This window comes from Pelophylax lessonae, assembly GCF_965119305.1.
Source record: "Pelophylax lessonae genome assembly, chromosome: 2".
NCBI classification, from domain to species: domain Eukaryota; kingdom Metazoa; phylum Chordata; class Amphibia; order Anura; family Ranidae; genus Pelophylax; species Pelophylax lessonae.
Genome location: NC_138769.1, coordinates 615,360,653 through 615,379,297, shown reverse-complemented (window position 1 = coordinate 615,379,297; position 18,645 = coordinate 615,360,653). Strand labels below are relative to the sequence as shown.

The 18,645-nt window shown below is 41.7% G+C and overlaps 1 protein-coding gene across 1 annotated transcript in view; it reads left to right on the top strand.

Moving 5' to 3' along the window:
* The window catches only part of ARHGAP20 (Rho GTPase activating protein 20), a 211,706-nt gene that overhangs the window by 174,247 nt on the left and 18,814 nt on the right, over positions 1-18,645 (top strand). Inside the window, exon 10 of the mRNA XM_082244937.1 lies at positions 13,540-13,718. Coding sequence (XP_082101063.1) covers positions 13,540-13,718 — 179 coding nt within the window. The remainder of the gene's footprint in view (positions 1-13,539; positions 13,719-18,645) is intronic.

Here is an 18,645-nt window from a genome sequence, read left to right as displayed (position 1 = left end):
GCAGACGATCGGGAGGAAGCTCCGCCGCCGCACACCGCTTGCAGTCTTTGCTGGATCCCGGAGAAAAGGTAAGTAAAACCTCTTCCAGCATCCAGCGATCTTCTTAGCGCTACCCCGAGTGTGACTGGGGGTTACTGCTTTTGGCTCTAAAATCTTACCCCGAGTCACGCTCGGGAATACCGCTAGGAAGGTTAATCGACTTGGCAGGCTTCACCGGTTTGTTGCACAATTGCAGTAAGTCCACATTGCATGACTCCAGATCAACTTTGCAAACATTGTGCAAGTCTGCTGGAAGTTCTGGTTCAGTTATGTTGTGCAATAGTCATCTTGCTAGAAAATTGCTATGCAAATTTTGTGCTTCAAGTGCTCTGCAAGTGTATGTAGCACCCTCCTAGGTAGGTGCTAGGCAGGAAAAGTATAGTTGCTCTGTCTGCTTATCAGGGGAGCCTGATTAGTAGTTATGCCTGTTGCATGTGTCCAGGGTGTGATTCATCTGGACTGAGGGAGTGTCCCCACTGTATCCAATAGGGGAGCCTGTTGGACAGTGGAGGAAACCCAGCCAGTGACACACAGGCTTTTGTAACTATCTCAGTGGGTTGAGACAAACATTGGTGCATCCTGGGATACGTTATAAAAGCCAGGGGCACATGTGACAGGGGTCTTTGGACGGGAAGCCAGGTCTCAGGAGGAGGGTGACGGCTGTCTCTCCTCCTGTTTGCTGTGGATGGGGGTCACAGGCAGTCGGCCTAGTGGACCAGAAAGTGTGGCTGAACCAAGAGGTCCAGTGGAAGCTGACTGTGGAGGTGAAGGCAGAGAAACTCTGGAAAAACAGTGTCCATTAGTCTACTGAAGCTTGCCAAGGGGTCTGCCCAGGAATGAGACCACTCCAGTGGCTAGAGTCAGCGGACGGGTGACAGCACACAGGCAGTGAGAGTAAAGGGGGTACAAAAAATAAAGGAACAGAGCGCACACCGCCCTAGTGTAACACCATTTATTTGAAGTTAATAGAAGCCATAAAAACAGGTACTCACAAACAGATAGGAAGTCATGCATGGAAATAAATATCCCCCGATAATGTTTACAGGGCTCTCTCCTCCTAGCCTCGGCGGCTCAGCTGTTCGTCCTGCACTAGTCAGTGAGTATCGTACGGCTAAGCCAACCGCCTCGGATTACTCAAGGAGACTCGATGTGGTGAGCCTGCGCACGGTCCAGCCGCCGCCGCACACCCTCCAAGAGCCGGATGCTATAGCCGCTCAGAGAAACTGACAATGCGGTTAAGCAGAGGGAGACTCCACGATCGGGACCCAGAGCATGACTTGCATGGGGTTGCTAAGGACAACGTTTCGGAGGCGTAGCCTCCTTCTTCAGATCTCAACCTGAAGAGAGTAAAGGGGGTGCCAAGTTATTAACCTTGAAGAGAGTATTCAAGTGGGAACAGTAATCGTATCTTCACTTCAGTGGCAAGGTGAAGCAACGGCCTTGCCACGTTCTACAGTCAGTTGTCCTCAGAATTGTGCACAGTTATTAGTTGGAGTATCCCATTCATCCCTTCTCCTATCCCAGTTCTAAATAAAACACAAAAACTACATCCCATGGACTGATCATTGACTGAGCCAAGAACTTTTAATGCCATTTATCTACTGTCAGTTGCTAATGGTAACCCAGGGGACCCAAGAAGTGTAATTCTCAGCAGCCCTCTAGGGGGCAGTGCTACATGTACAAATTGCCAGCAAAAATGTGCAGCAAGTTAACAGACTTACAATTCAACACTGCCACAAATTTGTGCCAAGTTATTCTTGCTGGGTAGCAACTCTCTATGTATCAGTTATGTATCAGTTAAAAGCCATTGTTTAATGAACTTTAACACAACACTAAGTAAGGTAAGTAATATATGATATACACTATATTACCAAGAGTATTGGGCCGCCTGCCTTTACACGTACATGAACTTTAATGGCATCCCAGTCATAGTCTGTAGGGATCAATATTGAGTTGGCCCACCCTTTGCTGCTATAACGGCTTCAACTCTTCTTGGAAGGCTGTCCGCAAGGTTTAGGAGTGTGTCTATTGGAATGTTTGACCATTCTTCCAGAAGCGCATTTGTGAGGCCAGACACTGATGTTGGGGAACCCCAAACTCACTCATCCATGTCTTATAGACCTTGCTTTGTGCACTGGTGCGCAGTCATGTTGCTACAGGAAGGGGTCAACCCTAAACTGTTTGCACAAAGTTGGGAGAATGAATATGTCCAAAATGTCTTGGTATGCTGACGCCTTAAGAGTTCCCTTCACTGGAACTAAGGGGCAAAGTCCAACCCCTGAAGAACAAATCCACACCATAATCCCCCCCTCTACCAAATGATTTGGACCAGTGCACAAAGCAAGGTCCATAAAGACATGGATGAGTGAGTTTGGGGTGGAGGAACTTGACTGACCTGCACAGAGTCCTGACCTCAACCTGATATAACATCTTTGGGATGAATTTGAGCGCAGACTGCGAGCCAGGCCTTCTCTCCAACATCAGTGCCTGACCTCACAAAAGCGCTTCTGAAAGAATGGTCAAACATTCCCATAGACACACTCCTGAACCTTGCTGACAGCCTTCCCAGAAGATTTGAAGCTGTTATAGCTGCAAAGGGTGTGCCAACTCAATATTAAACCCTACAGACTAAGACTGTGATGCCATTAAAGTTCATGTGCGTGTAAAGGCAGGCATCCCAATATTTTTGGTATTATAGTGTATATACCTTGTGTACCCTAATGCACCTCTGTACATATACGTGTATGCTTTAGCACAGCACAATGCACAGGTGTGAATGCTTTGTGCGCTGTGGTGTTCTGCATTGCCAAAAATAGCCAGGTTTATTTTTTTGCCTGCATTGAGTCTTGTTAAAAGTGAATAGGTGGCCTTAACAAAGCACACATTAATGAGTATGGTAACACAGAGAGGTGTTAATGGACCCTTAAGGTAAAATAAAGGACTGGGTGACATAAGGAAGTTGTTCATTTTATTTGTATTTTTTATTGTTCTCTGTTTCTGAGCTTCACATAAAAGTCAATTGCAATACAACGCTGTAAACTCAGCATTGACTTTGTACCTCTGTGTTGAAAAGTCAGAGGGTTACTGAAGGGTTATGTAGAGAAATATTTTTATAAGTTAAAGCCTCCAGTAAAGGTCTTTCCACCCAGTCCCTAGTGGGGCAGTACAAATCCAATACTGAAATATATAGAATAATAAAAAGAAAAAAGAAACACTGTGATATTCATATTTCAGCTGTCTTAGAAACACCACACCCAGAAAAAGAAAAAAAACCCTGAATTCTTTATCAATGACATATGGGGCTGATTGCTGTCATATTCAGGGGGAATGTGCAACATGAGCCTTTTCTGTTTGTCAAGATGGAGATCCTTTAAAATCCTTGGCTACCACAGGGGTTAAAGGAACACGGTTGTATTTTCCGTCCTTCCTAACGTTTGGCGGTAACCATACACGTCAAAGATTTGGGCCAGCTTTTTTTTGGTGGGGCTGTTATGTTGGTGGATTCAAAAGTGCTGTTCTTATTTTACACATAAATTGGCTGCAATGCTCTCACAGGACAAAGGCAAGTATTTGGATGTCAGCAGTGTGTGCTTTTACTAGAGCAAATGAGGCATGTTATTACCATTAAAATGAGATACATACAATATTTTCGCAACGTTTTTAGGGAAAAACATACACATTGAATTAAAATATAATCTCACACCACAGTTTGAATAGTGAGGTCAGAGCCATCATTTCTGCAAGCCAAGGAGCAAAATTATTTTTTTGCTCTCCATGCTTTTGTATTGGCTAATTCAGCAAGGCAAATGGGAATTCATCCTTTGCTCAACTGGCATCACTAAAAATGAAATGACAGTTTAGCCTAGATTCTGCATTTTTTAAGTTTGTAGACCAATATTTTACAGAATTAGTTTTATTATATTTACATTTAAATGTTTGGATAGGGTGTCTTGAGCACACAAAAAATGCACAATCCCCAAAAAAATACAAATAGTGGCAAACTTTAGGTCTCCCCAGGTCTCCCCAAGGGGGGAGGTATGGGGAGGTAGGGGATTTTAGCATGCCAAAAACAAGAGAACATACAATCATATACAAAAGCAAGAGTAAGTAAAATCAATATAAATGTATTATCCATTATTTAAAAAGGTAAAGGTAATAGTATCTAAAAGCATGTAGTAGACGCTACCAGGCCAATTATACAGCCAGCAAAGCACTTGAAGCGCGTTTCACCCAAGATGGGCTTTTTCAGGATCCACTTGGTATTTAAAGATTTAACACTGATAAACAATACAAACAATACATTATACTAACACAATATTACTATACAGTAATATGAGGGGAAAAAAACAACACACACACACATATAAATATATATATATATATATATATATATATATATATATATATATATATATACTGGAATCAAAAAAAAATGAAAATCGCATGGACAAGGACACCCACAAGAAGGGGGAAAAAAGAAAAGAATGATACATTTATAAATAAGTAAATAATTCAACTGGCTCTAAAAGGAGTTACACTGGGCTGAACAGACTGGAGGGGGGGAGGGGGGGGAAGCAATGTAGCATAAAACCGGGGGGGGTGGATACTCACCCCAATATGTACAGTGGGTACGGAAAGTATTCAGACCCCCTTAAATTTTTCACTCTTTGTTATATTGCAGCCATTTGCTAAAATCATTTAAGTTCATTCTTCTTCCTCATGAATGTACACATAGCACCCCATACTGACAGAAAAACACAGAATTGTTGACATTGTTGCAGATTTATTAAAAAAGAAAAACTGAAATATCACATGGTCCTAAGTATTCAGACCCTTTGCTCAGTATTTAGTAGAAGCCCCCTTTTGATCTAATACAGCCAGGAGTCTTTTTGGGAAAGATGCAACAAGTCTTTCACACCTGGATTTGGGGATCCTCTGCCATTCCTCTTTGCAGATCCTCTCCAGTTCTGTCAGGTTGGATGGTAAACGTTGGTGGACAGCCATTTTTAGGTCTCTCCAGAGATGCTCAATTGGGTTTAAGTCAGGGCTCTGGCTGGGCCATTCAAGAACAGTCACGGAGTTGTTGTGAAGCCACTCCTTCGTTATTTTAGCTGTGTGCTTAGGGTCATTGTCTTGTTGGAAGGTAAACCTTCAGCCCAGTCTGAGGTCCAGAGCACTCTGGAGAAGGTTTTTGTCCAGGATATCCCTGTACTTGGCCGCATTCATCTTTCCCTCGATTGCAACCAGTCGTCCTGTCCCTGCAGCTGAAAAACACCCCCACAGCATGATGCTGCCACCACCATGCTTCACTGTTGGGACTGTATTGGACAGGTGATGAGCAGTGCCTGGTTTTCTCCACACATACCGCTTAGAATTAAGGCCAAAAAGTTCTATTTTGGTCTCATCAGACCAGAGAATCTTATTTCTCACCATCTTGGAGTCCTTCAGGTGTTTTTTAGCAAACTCCATGCGGGCTTTCATGTGTCTTACACTGAGGAGAGGCTTCCGTCGGGCCACTCTACCATAAAGCCCCGACTGGTGGAGGGCTGCAGTGATGGTTGACTTTATACAACTTTCTCCCATCTCCTGACTGCATCTCTGGAGCTCAGCCACAGTGATCTTTGGGTTCTTCTTTACCTCTCTCACCAAGGCTCTTCTCCCCCGATATCTCAGTTTGGCCGGACAGCCAGCTCTAGGAAGGGTTCTGGTCATCCCAAACGTCTTCCATTTGAGGATTATGGAGGCCACTGTGCTCTTAGGAACCTTAAGTGCAGAAGAAATCTTTTTGTAACCTTGGCCAGATCTGTGCCTTGCCACAATTCTGTCTCTGAGCTCTTCAGGCAGTTCCTTTGACCTCATGATTCTCATTTACTCTGACATGCATTGTGATCTGGAAGGTCTTATATAGACAGGTGTGTGGCTTTCCTAATCAAGTCCAATCAGTATAATCAAACACAGCTGGACTCAAATGAAGGTGTAGAACCATCTCAAGGATGATCAGAAGAAATGGAAAGCACCTGAGTTAAATATATGATTGTCACAGCAAAGGGTCTGAATACTTAGGACCATGTGATATTTCAGTTTTTCTTTTTTAATAAATCTGCAACAATGTCAACAATTCTGTGTTTTTCTGTCAGTATGGGGTGCTATGTGTACATTCATGAGGAAGAAGAATGAACTTAAATGATTTTAGCAAATGGCTGCAATATAATAAAGAGTGAAAAATTTAAGGGGGTCTGAATACTTTCCGTACCCACTGTATACAAAGGATAATGCTGTATAGTACATGAGAATCTAAGCAGATATAGAAAGCAACAGCATATACATAATTAATAGATACCATAGATAGATACCTAATAGATACCAAAGCAACTCATCCTTACAGTGATAAGACTTCTTGCAACAGATGTTAGTCCCAATTGAACAAGGGTGGTTGGAATGCAAGGAGGAGAAAGGAATATCAGCTAACAGGGAGAGATTACTTCAGAAAGGCCCTTACACATAGGTTCACGAGGTGGCTTGGAGAGGAAAAGGGTGGCCCTGTATAGAAAAATTGTATGTCTCTATAAGGAAAAAGCCACTACAGCAGATATACACCTCAAGGAAGAAGGTGAAATTCAATAAACTATCACCAGGGATTAAAAAACAGAGCTCACCCGTATATGAAGGCAAGTAGGAACACCACTAAATGTGCAAGCGGTCCAGTTGGGTGTGTCAAAGTGGCGGCATAGAATGGAGAAAGGCATGGGGATGCCTAAATACCCTTAAGGTCAGCTCCAATACCGCCCCCCCCCCCCCCAGGACCGGTGATGATGTCCGTGGCTGATTTCCGTGAGTGACTAAAATGGTGGCGATTATTCCCCCACAATAATGACACAACTTCCGGCCAGAGGCCAAAGTGGCGTCACTAGAAACAGAAGAAGCCATCTAATATATGGGGCGGAAAGGGCGGAAACAACACCAGACGGCGGACGCTCAGCATCCAGCATGCGCCGCCGGAAATATACAGCTGGAAAACACAGCAGGAGGTGCCAGGGGACCCCAACACCCCCCCCCCCCCCCCCATGAGCAGTGCAATAAAACAACACAGAAAAGGATATACCACCACACACAATAAACACAGAAATGTAGGGGACAGTATGAAACAAAGAGCTGGTGTGACAAAAAAAAAAAAAAAAGATTGTAAAAGATATTTTAGAACTAAACCAACGTACAAGTTTCTGCATCCATGAATAAAATATAATGAATAAATGTCTACATATTATACAAAGGTGAAATAATCCAATATATTGTACATATACAATTCCAGTACATGGACTTCAGGGAGGGATGTCATGCTATAAAAACACACACCAATTAGAAGTAAGCACTCAGTGTAGATATACAAGAAAGGAGTAACGCTGAGTTAATCAATCAAACCTGGACTTTTGCAAGCCTTTAAGTTTTTTTTTTTTTTCATAAAACTGTTATTTTACAAACAAACATATAATATTCTTACTTGGCAAAGCATGCTGTGCTTTCTAATAAGCAAATCCAGTACTGTGTGTATGCTTAGTGGCAGCCCCTGTATAATTGACTAGGCCATACACTCCTTTTACTGGCAGAAGAGAATAAGGGGTTGTGTCCATCTTCTATAAGTCAATTATTATTATTATTTATTAAATCTGTTTTCTATGTAATTCAGGTCTTTTTCACAAATGTACTGTATATACGCTTCTAGAAAGCTTCCACTCTTATAGAGCTGGTCACCTGCTGGCTGTGAGTGGAATATATGAATTATTCATATTCAATAGTTTGTATTTACTTTATTCCAAAATATAATACAATTACTAACTGTATTTTTAGTCCTCAATATAATGCATACAGTACTTAAAGCAAATACAGAAGCATTGTATACTTAAAGTGATTCTAAAGTCTAAAGGTTTTTTTAACCTTAATGGATTCTCTGCAGGCTTTGACAGCAGCAGAAGACAATGCCTCCTGTTGTTCTCAGAAGTCAAATACAGGGAGCAGAGAGTGGGGAGTGGGCAGAGCCCAACTGTCTATCTCTATAAACACATACAGCCTGGCTTCCGAAGCGAGCACCCATGTCTGCCCCCATGGCAAGTGGCTTGCCATGGCGGCAGACACAGAAGGGGAAAATCCCAGGGTGCCAGCAGGGGACCCCAGAAGAGGAGGTTTGTGGCTGCCAGGGATGGGTCTCTGGAGTGAGCAACCTTTTAAGGTCTAAATACTTGTCCAAGGATGTAGTGTCAAACAGTGGTGAGTTTATTGGTGATATTTACAGGTACAGTACAGCGCTTCAGAGGAAAATAAAGAACAAAATAAAACCTAGACTTAGCTCAGCTCAGCTGAAATAGTGACTACACACAAGACAATCCTAACTATCAGGCTGTCTAAGTCTACCACTTGCCAACCTCACCAACACAATTCACAGTTTTCACCAGGCTTTTTCTTTAGCTCAAACAAACATGACCTGTCTGTTCCCCAGGCTGAAGAGCGATGGCTCTGAGTTCCAGGTGATCCTAAATGGCCTGCAAAAAAAGAGGTAAAACCCAGAGTGGATAGATTATCAGAGGTCCTGATAAGTGTAGGACAGGAACCTGGGAGATGTATAAATCCCAAAGAGGATTTTTCCAAGAACACTTTGAGAGACTCTGACACACTGTCCAATAATAAATTGATACTCAAGTCAAATATAAACATTCCTTATCTTTGAAATATCTTAGCCGATCTCTGGGTGGCACTACAGTTACTATTCTTGCATTCATTTCTTGTACCTAGCAACATAATTGGCCAACATGCTATGGCTGCCAGAATCCCTATTTTCTAATTGGCCCTTAATCCGTATAAAAACGTGCTAGGTTCTCTTGGGCTCCAAGCGCTGGCCACTGCGGTTCTCCAAATGAGAAATCTCAATGAACAAAATCATTGTATAAGAAACGGTGGACCCACCCTGAGATACTGTGATAAACATGTTGAATCTGGACACATACAATTTTAACTAAGATCAAGGTAAGTATAACTGGGCTTAGGTTAAATTGAGTAGACCTAATGGATTTAGATGTAGTCTCTTGTAACTAGAACAAGAACATGTCTAGGGGTTCCTTTTTAGGTTTGAGGGTCGTTGGGTAGAGTTGCTGGATAGGTAAGTAATAATATGCACCTACCTCCATGCTGCTATTTCAGAGATTTTCATATTTATAATTATGGCTCCTAGTATACTTGCATCCTCTGTGGCTCTGGCCAAAATTTGGGGCTATTTCTGTAAATATACACTATATTCCCTAAAGTTTGGGGACGCCTGACCATAACATCTACACTATATGGCCAAAGGTATGTGGACACTTATCCAATCAATTATGTTTGGTGCACAAATTCAGCTCCATAATAACATGATTAGATGAGTTCTAGAGGTCTAGAGGAACTGAAGTATAATGCACAGAGCTCTGACCTCAACCCACCTAAAGAAAAATTATAATGCAAATCATGAGCCAGGTTATCCTGTCCAACATCAGTACTTGACCTCAGAAATGCTCTTTGGATGAATGGGTACATTCAACACATTGGGCACCCTGTCAAATTTCTACTGCTTCTTACAATTGGTAAGTGAGGCTGTTATGGACCAATTATAGGGCAGAGAAGGGGGCAGGCATCCATAAATAAATACAGGATCTAATTAAGATTTGCACATCAGGTCACCCTGTATTCAATGATTATTGGGCATTATATACAGTGCCTTGCAAAAGTATTCGCGACCTTTTGCCACATTTCAGGCTTCAAATATAAAGATATAAAACTGTAATTTTTTGTGAAGAATCAACAACAAGGGGGACACAATCATGAAGTGGAACGAAATTTATTAGATATTTCAAACTTTGTTAACAAATAAAAAACGGAAAAATTGGGCGTGCAAAATTATTCAGCCCCCTTAAGTTAATACTTTGTAGCGCCACCTTTTGCTGCGATTACAGCTGTAAGTCGCTTGGGGTATGTCTCTATCAGTTTTGCACATCAAGAGACTGAAATTTTTGCCCATTCCTCCTTGCAAAACAGCTTGAGCTCAGTGAGGTTGGATGGAGAGCGATTGTGAACAGCAGTTTTCAGTTCTTTCCACAGATTCTCGATTGGATTCAGGTCTGGACTTGTACTTGGCCATTCTAACACCTGGATATGTTTATTTGTGAACCATTCCATTGTAGATTTTGCTTTATGTTTTGGATCATTGTCTTGTTGGAAGACAAATCTCCATCCCAGTCTCAGGTCTTTTGCAGACTCCATCAGGTTTTCTTCCAGAATGGTCCTGTATTTGGCTCCATCCATCTTCCCATCAATTTTAACTATCTTCCCTGTCCCTGCTGAAGAAAAGCAGGCCCAAACCATGATGCTGCCACCACCATGTTTGACAGTGGGGATGGTGTGTTCAGGGTGATGAGCTGTGTTGCTTTTACGCCAAACATAACTTTTTGCATTGTTGCCAAAAAGTTTGATTTTGGTTTCATCTGACCAGAGCACCTTCTTCCACATGTTTGGTGTGTCTCCCAGGTGGCTTGTGGCAAACTTTAAACGACACTTTTTATGGATATCTTTAAGAAATGGCTTTCTTCTTGCCACTCTTCCATAAAGGCCAGATTTGTGCGGTATACGACTGATTGTTGTCCTATGGACAGAGTCTCCCACCTCAGCTGTAGATCTCTGCAGTTCATCCAGAGTGATCATGGGCCTCTTGGCTGCATCTCTGATCAGTCTTCTCCTTGTATGAGCTGAAAGTTTAGAGGGACGGCCAGGTCTTCGTAGATTTGCAGTGGTCTGATACTCCTTCTATTTCAATATTATCACTTGCACAGTGCTCCTTGGGATGTTTAAAGCTTGGGAAATCTTTTTGTATCCAAATCCGGCTTTAAACTTCTCCACAACAGTATCTCGGACCTGCCTGGTGTGTTCCTTGTTCTTCATGATGCTCTCTGCACTTTAAACTGACCTCTGAGACTATCAAAGTTCAGGTGCATTTATACGGAGACTTGATTACACACAGGTGAATTCTATTTATCATCATTAGTCATTTAGGTCAACATTGGATCATTCAGAGATCCTCATTGAACTTCTGGAGAGAGTTTGCTGCACTGAAAGTAAAGGGGCTGAATAATTTTGCACGTCCAATTTTTTATTTGTTAACAAAGTTTGAAATATCCAATAAATTTCGTTCTACTTCATGATTGTGCCCCACTTGTTGTTGATTCTTTACAAAAAATGACAGTTTTATATCTTTATGTTTGAAGCCTGAAATGTGGCAAAAGGTCGCAAAGTTCATGGGGGCCGAATATTTTCGCAAGGCACTGTATCCTATACTCCTACATTATGTGTATTACAATCTAGTTTTAAAATGAAGTTTGTTCTTTGATGTTCAGGTATGTGTATTGTAATTTATCACAATTTATGAGTATCATAATAAAAGATCCAAGTGATATAACAAGTTCCTTCAGCTATATAAGTCAACTCAGTCCAACTCTTTCTCAACTACTTGTGGGGCCTTTCAGTGAATACAAAAGGAGGTGACTCAATGTGATATTTATTGTATTTAGAGGTTCTAAAAATTACTATTGGAAAAAAATATTGTGCGAGCATAATACTAAAATATAGTGTTTGTAAATTGAATATACTTGGAACATACCCATAGCAGTTAGTTATAGTATGTATACACTAATATCTTCTGGTGTCTGTAAAAGGTCTATAAACCTAAGATACTGAACAATATATAGTATTCACATCAGAAAACTGAGGCTTAGATACAGACTATTAGTCTTCGTGATTGGTTATCCTAGCATCTGTAGTAATAGGCTATATCTCCAGTGGAAGCTGCAAAATAGATGAAGTTGTTATATCACTTTAGTAAATGGCCTCTGTGATAAAGCCTTCATTACTGATCTTAAGCAATGAGTATAAACAAAGGCATATATTTGCTATTTCTTAATTACCAGTTTTTGGACCTAAGGGTCTGGATACCTTGACCCTAAAGAGTATTTAAATCCAAACATTTTTTTTAGTTTAGATAGAGTTACTTCTGTTAGTAAGTTATTTCTGTGTCCCTGCTGAGGGATTGGGATGGTGACCCTTTTGACCATTACAGAAATTGATGGGAAATCCAAAATGTTGTGGTTGTACCTAGAACAAGTGAGGTGAAATTTTCCAGTGGAGTCACTTTCTCCGAAGACAACTGTTTCCCCTTACTACCCTGAAGGGACACAGACAAAAAGCTTGACAGGGGTTTTAAGAATCCCACTGTATCTAAAACTAACAAGTGTTGACTTTAAAGCTGAACTTTGGGCTGTTAAAAAAAAAAAATAACATTGCAAGAGACTTATTAAGTCTAGGTGTAAAGGAATATGGTGTAATAAACATCTTATTCCTCACTCCAGCAGACTCCAGTTCTCTCTTTGACCCTCTTGCTTATAGGCAGACCCATGTCATTCCCACATAGAATGCATTGTACTTCATGACGTCAGTGTGTGTGTGACCACCAGCTGGAGTGCCAAAGAGAAGAGGCTTTAGGGGACTGGTCACATTGTGAGTTGGAAGCCTGCCGGAGCTAGGGATAATGTAAATTTTAGACCACTTTTTCACTACCCCTAGACGTAAGGAGCATTGTAACATTTACAGTGTGGTTCGCACCCCACTGCAAGGTTATTTTTTTTCTTTCTTTCTGCCTGGAGTGAGACTTTAAGACAGTCTACATGTAAAAACTGAACTCCATGCAGATATAAAAAAAAATACTACTTAAGTCTTAAATTATGCATGCTTTCGAAAAATTAAAAATATTTTTAAACCCTCTACTAGTTCTTGAATCTGCAGTTATTTTAGCTTGCGGTCTTCTAGCAGAATTCAGACTGAAAGTGGGAGTGCATGCGGCAATCAGCTTTTAATGCAATGAATTGTGCTGTCAAACTAACACTGGAATTTGATAACAGGAGAAGAGAGCAGAGGGGGTTGTGTTATGGCTTCCTCATTGGGTTGCTGCTCATTTATTGTCCAATCATAGGCAGGAGCAGCCCCTAGTCAAGCTACACTGGTTAACTACAATGACTTGGCTATATTGCTTGCAAGGTGCCTGAATAAGAACAGTATGAACAGAATTACAAGTCTTTTGGTAGGTAGACAGTTCACAAATATGTATTTCTTATGTGTATTTAGTTCTATGCCTGAAGGCCATCTTTGCACTGTCTCTTTAAAACGATTGACAAGCTGTCTGTTACCCACAGGCATTAGATGTTTTAACACAGGGCCTGCTTTCAAAATAAGATGTCAAAACAAAAGCTGATTTTAAGGTTTTACGCATCCAGTTTGCTATCATTTCTGGTACGCAGTCAAAAAAATCTTGGCGATATAAAGCAGGTCTGTGTATTGTGTTTTATTAGATAGACGTGGTCACTGCCCTGGAAGAAAACAAATATTAAATTGACTAGAGTGCAGCATTTCCATTAAATGCTTTCACTTTTTCCCCAGATTCAAGCCAGAAGCCATTTAAAAGGAAGAGGTCTATCATAAACTGGACCTTTTGGCGTGGTTCTAACACTCATCTGGACAACATCCCGCTTTCTCCAACCTCCTCAATTCCTGGAAAGCTGTTTGGACTGTCATTGCCAACCCTATGTGAGAATGACAACCTGCCCAAAGCCATAATGGTGAGCAGAAAAATCTTGAAACTGCTTCTTAAGAAGCACATAAGATACTGACACAATCCTCATCACATGATAAAACACTTCTGAAATGTATCAGATGTTAAAGCATTTGTAAACTATCTTCTTTTCTCCTTATATTTTACCAGTGAACACAATAAGATCCATCATAAAAATGCAACAAATCCCATTTTTATCATGACCGTTATGCAACTTCTGTACTCTTCATGGGCAGTGGGGGGTACTAAGTCTCAGTCTAAGGCAGTTACATAGTTACATAGTAGTTGAGGTTAAATAAAGACGATAGTCCATCCAGTTAAACCTATGTAGGTGTGTGTGGATGTAATCATTTCACATACCTCTGAATGTTTTGATCCTTGAGATATACGTCCAAGAGTCTTTTAAAAGTAGCCATACTCCCCGCAGTTACTACCATTTGTGGCAGAGAGTTCCACAATCTTATAGCCCTTACTGTAAAAAAACTCCCTGCGTAGCCTGAGGTTGTTGCTGACCTTGCTGTCCTTCACTATGAGTCACCAGATTGCTCTGTGCTTAGGTAACAGCAAGATTCTCTTCTGGAGCTGCTGTTAGGTAATCGCTTATGACCGCCCTGGCAGGTATTGCTACCTGAGATATGGGTTGATGAGTACAGGACAGGGAGGGCACAGCATGCATTAGACTGTGCACAGGAGTGGGTATAAAGGGGTGACAACATTGATATGGTGGGGGCCTCCTATTGATTAGGTTGTCAATTACAATTGTCAGCACATCAATGCCAGTGCTGTATCTTGGCCTAGGCCAACAAGGCCCAGGCCTAGGGAGGCACTTTGCAGGGGGGCAGCAAAAAAGCTGCACCCTGCACGAAAAAACAGCCTTCTCCCGGGTCCTGCACGAAAAGGGTCTCCACCAGCTTGCGCTACACTTTTAGTATGGTGCCAGTCTTATGGGGTGAATTGGGCCAGAGGGCAGAGTACAGGAGGCAAATCAGTCTGGCACCCCCATAAAGTGGTCAGTGATGAGGCTGCACTGATGGGTAGTAATGAGGCGACACTGATAAAGCTGCACTGATGATGCTGAACGTATGGGAATCGATGAGGCTACGCTGATGGGCACTGATAGACTTGTGGTCTGTGGATCACGGATGACAGGGCGGGTCGTAAACAGTAAAGGGCGTGGCCTTCACAGCAAGGGGTGGGTCATATGTAAATTAGGGGGTGCACAAGTTTAGTCAGGCCTAGGGCAGCACAGAACCTTAATACACCACTGATCAATGCACATTATATTTGTGAACCATTGGTATTTTTTTTTTTATTAATTGGGTTCACAAACACTTTAAAGAAACATAAACTTGTAATTTATATTGAAATGGTTCAAGACAGCGCAATGAAGTGAAGTTTACACGTAACTGCTTTGAAGCATTTTTTTTATAGCTCAGAAACCATTAAATAATTGGTGGTCTCTTCTTTGGAGACCCCATGCTACCTTTAATAGCACATTTAGTGTTTACAGAAATATTCAAATGACACAAGGGGTGGAGCTTGTGCGAAAGGGCCTTATCTTTTCAACTTACCTTGGGCAATGTAATGTCTAAATACAGACCTGTAGCATAGCTTTTGCTGAGACAGTTGTATCTAGTTATATTTAAATGTAGTAATATAAAACAGAGGGGAAGAAGTGACAATCCAAAGAGGATAAAAACAGATTTCATAAAAACATACTGGAAGAAGCAATAATTTGGAAGTGGAATAATGTACATGAATAATGTGTATGTACATGTATAATGTAAATTCTTATTACTGCAAAATGCCAGATGTTATGCTGCTGTAGCCTACAAGTTTACTTTAAGCCCCGGTTCACACTTGTGCGAGTGCCGGGTTCGCATGTAATGTCGGAGCGCACTGCTCCTTCATTACATGCGATCGGCTGTGCGGTGCGAGTTTAGCCATACACTTTGTATGGCTAAATTCGCACCGCAGCCGCACCAAACACGCACAGGGACCCTTTTTGGCAGCCGCATCAGGATCGGATCGCACAGCGGTTCACACTTGTGCGATCCGATCCTGTGCGAACTGCACGATCGCACTGCAATATGCAATCAAACTGGGGGTGTCGTTAAGATTACATTGACACCCCCAGCATATCGCATATGGCAGTGTGAACTGCCGGGGGTGCGTGTGCGATGCGGGAACAGGCTGCGGATTCGCAGCCTTCCCGCACTCGCATAAGTGTGAACCGGGGCTTAAGTGCACCACAGTATGTCTGGTCAATATACTGTATATACACTCCAATACATATTTCCCCACGTTTTGTCTTTATATACACAGTAAAGACAGTGCCAGCTTAAGAGCATTAAAGGGCCCCAGGCAATGCAGGGCACTGGGGCCACGCCTACCCAATCACCCGTGAGAAAAAGAATGCAAATTATCGATAAGGCGATATTTATTGGTACAGCAGTGCCAGGCTAAGGACTGCTCGGTGGCTGGGTCCGGTGAACACACACACGGACGGGAGTCAGACTTGACTGTCCTGAGTGCGCCTGTTCCCGTGGAGGCGGACAGGCATTCCTGCACTTGTGAGCTCCCCATATCGGCCTGACAGCAGTGCAGGGCCAACAGGCGGTTGCCCCCTGCTAAGTTTGGCGGCGGAATGCACACGGAATCTGGACTAATGCTTGGCTGGGGCTGGGTCGCTGGGCAGTGTGCCCATTCGGTAAGATGGCCCTGAGTAAAGAAAACTATCTTTGAGCTCCCAACTTCCTTATTGAGATGTCAGTACATTTTCTTTGCTGCACTGAAATCCTAAGCATTGTCTGCCCTGCCTGGTCCCCTTGTGGACTACAGAACAACACCCCACTATGGTATAAGGATGGGGGGGCTTTACTCCAAACACACCTTCTGCTCTAGGGTGACAGCACTGCTCTCTCATAGCTATAGAACAGTATGCGAACATTGTAACTGTTGTGTGATACTGTCAGGATCATTAAAAATGAAAAAATAAAAAATCTATTAAAAATGAGTGCAGCCACCACATCTAAGGACTTGTAAGCTGCAATCTTTTTTTTTCATTTTTGTTCTTGAGTTTACATACTGTACATCATGATATTGGTTGCTAAAGGACACTACTTTTGGCCATGTTATGGCTAAGGTGTGACCCACTCCAGGCTCTTCCATCCATTTGTTTTGTACTGTCTCACAGAAAATGGAGATTTCTTTTAAAAGCAGTCAGCAACTTTTATCTAATGTATTTCGGCATCCTACTAAATTATTCATTTGCCTTGTGAGGTAAATAAACAGCACTAGACAGCAGAACATTTCTCTTTTCACTATAGAAACATGGAACGTTGCTCTTCAGACTGAGAATAATTCCTTAAATCGATTCAGTGAAAACATATCTGGTTGATACAGCAGCTAATTAATGGGACTCTCTTATAGACTAATAAATAAATCTTATTTTACAATCATTTTCTGATGTGTTTTACGTGGCTGAGAAATGTTGCCGTTAAACCTTGGCTCGACTGTAAAGGAACTGGCACAGTCTCTGAAAAGGCCAATCCCCTAGAAAGAAAATTCCTAAGTTGTATATTGCTCGTTCTAAATGTTCATGTCAGATGATGTATCACTGCAATGTCTGTACGTGACTGTGTAAGCATAGGCTAAACTGTAATACCAAAACTAAATCTGTTAGGTACTGTGATATATCTACTTCAAGACTGGATGGTGTATTGCTTATAATGGCAAACAATAAGAGTGTCGGAGATTAAAATTGCAAAGGCAAGTCAGTGCAAACCCCCATGTACATTATGTAATTTGAGTTCCCAACCCCATCCCCTTATAATTCATTGGGTCCAACCAGAGGCCATTATGGTGGGGTTGGAAACTCTAATTACATTATACTCATGGATGTTTGCACAGGCTTGCCAATGTTACATGTCCTGGCGCCTGTGGTGCTAATAGCAGCACTGTAGTCTCTCCTGCCTGGTGGGCTTTTTATGTGTCTTGTATTCCCCAGCAGCTAGATCTTCCATAATTCCCACCTCTGTTCCTGTTCACCTGTTAGTTTAGGATGTTCCCACCTAATTCTGTGTGCCCCGACTCTTCCTGTTCCAATTTCTTTTCTTTTTTTTTTTTACATTCTTTATTTAAAATGATATTAAGGGCAAAAATAAAAAATATAAATAACAAACATGTTATACTTACCTGCTCTGTGCAGTTGTTTTGCACAGAGCACCCTGGATCCTCCTCTTCCCCAGCCGGTGCTCCTGGCCCCTCCCTCCTGTCAAGCTCCTCTGCAGCAAGCCGCTTACAGTGGGGGCATCCATACAGACATGGAGCATGGCTCGGCCCCGCCCCCTCTCTCTCTTCATTGGCTCACTGGCTGTAATTGACAGCAGGGGAAGCCAATGGGAGGAAAGAGACCAGAATGATATGGAAGAAAGGGTAGAGGAAGAAAAGATGAAATGACAATAAGAAGGGATCCATTAATAGGCATCACCTATAATCAGAGAAAATTAAGGTTCAAAATACCGTCCCATCCTGTTCTATTGCCATTGTAAAAAAAAAATATATATATATATATATATATATATATATATATTTATATATAACAGCAAAAGTGGGACACTCTCATAGTGTCTACTGAAGGTGCGCTGAAGCAAACAACATAAGTGAAAAAAAATAAATAAGATGAGATTAAAAAAGTGACAGGTGGTTTAATTATTTAGTATCAACCAGAAATAAAAAACAAAAAAAGGGTTAACCATCATTTTAAAAGTTAGATTTATAAGTAAGACAACTTTTTAGTAGGATGAGTTAGTGGGAAGATTTCAGCAATGTGTCGGCAAATATTGTAACCCCTACATACCACATATACATTTTAAATATTGTATATTCAGCTTTAAACATGTCTTTACTTTGATACACCATGAATGCTTTTA